This window comes from Lipotes vexillifer, unplaced genomic scaffold (genome assembly GCF_000442215.2).
Source record: "Lipotes vexillifer unplaced genomic scaffold, Lipotes_vexillifer_v1.1 scaffold311, whole genome shotgun sequence".
NCBI classification, from domain to species: Eukaryota; Metazoa; Chordata; class Mammalia; order Artiodactyla; family Lipotidae; genus Lipotes; species Lipotes vexillifer.
The window spans coordinates 5,875,837-5,881,737 of NW_006791012.1; the positions used below are offsets into that span (position 1 = coordinate 5,875,837).

Genomic DNA, 5,901 nt, shown 5'->3' on the forward strand with positions numbered 1-5,901 from the left:
CCTACAGACTAACACTTAAAGACATAAGAGTTCAGTGATAGGATATGCTGAACATTCTCATCAGCACTTGAAAACTACACTCACCTCCTAATCCTCCAAGTAACACATTTCAACAGCCACTTTCAACTCAGAATCACTCAGTGCATATCCTTTGCCCAAACACATGGCTGTCAGCCATTTATTGGCTCTCTTCTAACCCCTTGTTCTCTATCATCATTTTTTTTAAAGTGGTGTAAGTATGTCCATTCACTTGCTTTACCAATATAAACAGACTGAATCAAAAACACACAAGAGATTAATTAAAAGTCTTCCTCAAGCATGTCAGAGATTTTGCTTTTGTAATCTATATTCAGAGTGGTTTGTATTACAGAACAGGCCATACAATGTAAAACAAAATAAAAAACAAACAAACAACCACCACCCCAGGGCTAAATCACAGTGTGACTGGGCAAGTTACCGTCTTCTTTAGTCTCAGTTTCCTTATCAGTACAATGGGAATCATTACAGAACCTTAGGGTTGCTGTAAGAATTAAATGAAATAGTACTCTAAAGGTCTTGTTGTTAACTACCAATCTTACTATATCATTTCATTAGGAGAGGTATGATTAAGGGGGGTTTAATAATAGGCTTTTAGGACAGCTGACTAAAGGGTAATAGGATGGTTCTGATCTTTCCTGAAAAAAAAAGGAAGAGCAGCTACACTCTCATCCCTTATTTCTCCCTGGGCAAACAAATCAAGTATTGTGTATACATGATAAGCATAATCAAGTAAGTTATAATACCAATAACAATAATATCAAAACTATAAAGCATCCAATAACAATAATATCAAAACTATAAAATATACATAAAGTGTTAAGAATCTCTGATAAAATAGAGTATCTATGAAGCAGAGCATTTCAAAGTAGTGTCCCATTCATGGGTTAGTACATCAACATTCATCATACTGTTTTGTTCTATTGATCCCTGCAGTAGTTTCAGAACATATGAATTAATATACTGGATTACAAAATCAAAAGTATTTTTTTACACAGTGATTTCACACTCTAAGCCATATAACTTTGCTCAACTTAGATTTCATATCCTAAAGTATTTTAGTGGATTTTCACAAACTTTATGTTTGTGCTTAATGAGATGTCTTCCTTCATTCTGTCCTTCTGCAAAAGTAACGTCAACAAAATTGGAAGGATTCAAAGAAGGAATAAAGCATTTGTTTCCTAACTGCACCACTTTCAAGAAGGCTGAAACTGAGACATACTTGTCTCCACCTTTGTTTTTTGAGCAGATAAGGAATTGGTTAGGAAAGTAAATATTCTAGTGCATAACTGTCATATGTGTGAGGACTATTTTATAATGTTAAGAAATAAGGAAAACTTTCAAGAAAAAACACATATAAAAAGAGTTAGCTATATGCACAGCTATGTTTTTGGACCTGCACTTGGAATTTATTATCAGAATTTTTATTTTAAGCTATAGTATTTATAAAATATTAACATTTATAAAATATTTATCAAAAATCAATTTTAAACTTATCTTCTTATATTAACATCAATAAAATATTTATCATATACTAATTTAAAAACCTATCTTGTTATTAATCAAACAAGGCTAACAAAATGAGGGTCAGGACTAAGAATTCCACAAACCTCAGCTTTCCACAGAAAAAGCCCTTTAAAGTTCCCTGTGGGTAGAATGTAAGAAGTAGTAAAAGAAGTATTCCAATTGATCTTAATTGGAATAAGTTCAAAAAGACTCCCAAATTATTTGGACTTTATAGACCATGAAACACCCTGATATCCTTACATTGTTATAAATTGCTATATCTCTAAAAATAATGCATATTAAGGTCCTTACTGCATATTAAGGACACAAATGTATAGAACAATGAATACTGAAATATTCCATCATTTAGAACTATGATTATATAATAAATCCTATAACTTATAAAACTGGAACTTACCTTAAAAAGTGTCACAGTGATTTCAATGTTTTCAGGAACAGGCCACACTACAACACCACGGTATGGATTTTTTATTCCAGGCTGCCAGCTATGAGCCTACCAGAATAAAAATAATGGCTTCAATTTGAAGTACAGGAAATGCAATGTTAATAATTTACAAAAATATATTGACCCTATTTAACTATCCATTAGATCTCCCTAAAACAAAAATGATTAGTCAAATAAAACTTTTCAAGCATTAAACTTGGGCTATGATGGTTATATCACATGGTAGCTACAGATTACTATCTGTAAACAAACCTTTACCCTCGCCCATGCACATACACACACACACACACACACACACACACACAAAGATGCAAAAATGAGGTGCCTCATATTTTCAAAAGCTATTTAGGATTGAATAAAAACCTTATTAGGAGAAACATTTTTAAAATTACTTTGTGATTTAGGAACTTAAGGGCAAATTCATTCTTTACAAGGAAACATTAATTGTATAGTCTGCATTTAAGATCATTTCCCACTAAACCATAATGTTTATTTGGGTCAAGTAAAGAAGAAAGCAGTTTGTACAGTTAATGTTTCTAGTGCCTATAATTTTAAAGACATTTTTCCTTGTAAATATTGATTATCAAAGTTCCCTAAGGAACCCCCTGAAATGTGGGGGTCACCACTCCAGGTCTTCCGTTGTGGCGTTTCCAGCCAAAGCTAATGCATAATGGTATGCCAAGACAGCTCAACTAAATCTTCATCTCTCTGGACTTCAGGACTGTCCGTGGACATGCTATGAAGGTGGTAATAAAAGCTGACACTTAAGAAGTACTTTCTATATGTCAGTGCATATTTGGAATTTAATTATGTTTAACTCATTCAATCTGCATAAGAACCCTATGAGGTAGCTACTATTCATTCATTCATTCACTCATTCACTCACTCAATTGATACTATCTGCCAAGCATTGTCTAGGAACTGTAGTAAAAAAAAAAAAAAATCTGCCTTAGTGGAGTTTTCAGAATAGTAGGAAGAGACAGACAAACAAAATAATTAAGTAAAACAGACAGCATGTTATATAGAGAGAAACGCTGTGGAGAAAAATGAAAGTAGGGAAGAAGGATGGAAGGGGCAAGAGAAAGTAACAATTTTCAACAGGTTAATCAGAGAAAAGTGTCAATGAGCAGGTGACGAGAGAAGACCGTAATGAGTTGAATCAGATATTATAAAACATGGGAAGAGATTTCTAGGGAGATGGACCAGCAACTGGAAAGGTGCTGAGGCAGTTAGATATCTAACAATGCCAATGTGGCTGGAGCAGAGTGGTCAAAGAGAAGAGCAGCAGGAGATAAGACTAGAGAAATCACAGAGGGCCCAATCATATGAAGCTCTGGCAGCCCATTCCAAAGATTTTGGTTTGTAATTTGAGTGAGATGGGAAGCCACTGGAGGATTTTAAGCAGAGGAATGATGAAGTTATGTTTCTTGACTCTAGCAAATGTATTTAGAATAGGCTTCAGACGTAAGAGAGGAAACAGGGAGACCAGTAAGCTACTGCAATAATCCTGTGGAGAGCTAATGGTGACTTGGCTTGGGGTGGTAGAAAAGTGGTACAAAGTAGTCAGATTCCATATATTTTTTCATAGTTTCAAGATAGAATCAATAAGGCTTTCTGTCTGATTGTATGAAAGAAAGTAGCCAAGGCTGATTCTAAGGCTTTCACCCTTGAGCAAGTACATAAAAGGAATTGCTATTAACAGATATGAGGCAAAACTGCTGAAGGATCAAGTTTGGAAAATAAGATTAGGAACTCAGTTTTATACACATTAAATCTAAGTTGCCTTTTAGATATTCAAGTGTAGGTGTTTAAATAGGCAGCTGGATGTATGTGCCAGGAGTTGTAAATTTGGGAATCATCAGCATGCAGGTGATACTTAAAACTTGGATGTGATCCCAAGGGAGTGAGGAGAGAGAGAAAGAGAGAGGGGGAGAGAGGGAGGGGGAGAGAGAGAGAGAGAGAGATAAAGGCTCAAGAACTGAATCTTGGAGCACAACAATAACAGGTCCAGGAAATGAGGAGGAATCAGCAAAGAAGGGTCAGTAAAGCAGAAGGAAAAGCAGAGGCATGTGGTATTCTGAAACTCTAGTGGAGAAAATGTTTTAAGGAGAAAGGAACAACCATCTGTCCCAAATCTTGGTGACAGGTCAAATAGGATGAGGTCTGGAAAATGACCCCTGGATTTAACGAAGCAGATGCCATTACTGACCTCACAAGAGCAGTTTCAGTGGAGTGACAAGGGTAAACACCTGACTGGATTAGCATGGATTCAAGAAAGAACAGGAAGAAAGAAACTGAGCTAGCAAGTACATTCAACTCCTCTGAGGCGTTTTGCTGAAAGAGAAAGAGAGAAATAGCTTGGTGCTAGTGGGAGAAATAGTGTCAGAAGAGAATTTTTTAAATAAGAGAAAAATATTTTTAGGCTGATGAGAAATATCCAGTTAAGAGGGAAAATTTAATGAGGCAGAAGAGAAATAACTGCTAGAGTAATGTCCTTAACAGTACAAAAGGAGACAGATTGGCCTTTGCTCGGAGCACAGACAATTCTTCCATAGTAATAGGAAAGGAGCTAAAGTATATGAGTGCAGGTGCATGTCAGGGAGCAGATTTAACACATGAAGAAACGGAGGCACAGACTGGCCCAAGATCACACAGCAAGTAAGTGGCAAAAGTTGGATTTGAACCCAGGAAGTGGAACTGAGAAGGAATCAAGATCATGGAAACTTATGTCCGTGCAAATCTTAGCATATCTTGTTAGCTAAAATACCAGCAGAATATTGTAAGTTAACTATACTTCAATAAAAGATAAAATACCAGCACAAGATATAGGTTTAGCAGCACTAAACTACTCCCACTCCAGCTAAACTGTCAATAACTCCCTCTCTATTCTCTCTTCATTGCCCCCAGATCACAAAACTTCAGGTGAGGAAAGGGAAGTAGAGACTCACAAGAGACTTAGCACACCACAGCCAAAGGTAAAGAACTGAGTTTTGTTGATTAAAAAACATCTCCAGGGATTCCTCTATTCCCCTGCCTATTTCTATGCCTGTTGACAGTCCTAGAACAAAAACTCCACAAAGTAAACAATATCCATTTTGAAAAGTAAATTGCTGCCCATCTTAGAAAATCTTTTATCAAAACTCTACATAGTCTATATATTTAATTCTTAAGATTTATGACAACTCTAATTCTCATGTACTGTCATGGTAGATCAAGCAATTTCTCTGGTCTCTTCAAACTTCCCATAATTATATTTTCATAGTCGCCCGATACATTAAAAAAAAAAGACCATAATAACTGAACTTTATTTATTAGCCACGGCAGAAAAGATAAGAGTTTTTGTAAAATTCAGAAAGAAAAAAAAGACCATCAAAGAATTTTAGGCCTGAAAATATCTTTAGGAGATCTAAACCAGGTCCAGATAAGGAAACTGAAGCAATTAAAGAGTAAATGGCTTGCCTGAAGCCATACTAATAACCAGTAGGAGAACCAACTCCATGATTTTCAAGTTCAGAGTTCTTCACCCAACCGACATCATAGCAAACTCTATTTCTGATTCACACAGTAGTCAAGAAAATAGTTTTCTATCCCTAAGGTCTTAACATTTATGTATATGACACAGAAGTCAAGAGTAGGAAAAGCAGGGAATGTGGAGACCAATTAACAACTGGGCAGGGTTAGAAGATGGTAATATCACGTAATTTCCTCAAGTATCCTAATGCTGATCCTCTAAATGACCTCTTTAAATTCTCAGTCTTGGATCAGGGAATGGTAATTAGACCAATAAACAAACAAAAATACAATCTGCTTAATGAATTAAAAAAATTTTTTTTCTTTCTTTCTTTCTTTTTTTTTTTTTTGCGGTACGCGGGCCTCTCACTGTTGTGGCCTTT

The 5,901-nt window shown here is 35.6% G+C and overlaps 1 protein-coding gene across 3 annotated transcripts in view; it reads right to left on the minus strand.

The window, feature by feature from the left end:
* Positions 1 to 5,901, minus strand: part of EHBP1 (EH domain binding protein 1) — a 361,704-nt gene that overhangs the window by 289,731 nt on the left and 66,072 nt on the right. For all 3 annotated transcript variants that reach the window (XM_007464127.1, XM_007464125.1, XM_007464126.1), the window contains one exon: positions 1,961 to 2,056. In XM_007464127.1, coding sequence (XP_007464189.1) covers positions 1,961 to 2,056 — 96 coding nt within the window. The remainder of the gene's footprint in view (positions 1 to 1,960; positions 2,057 to 5,901) is intronic.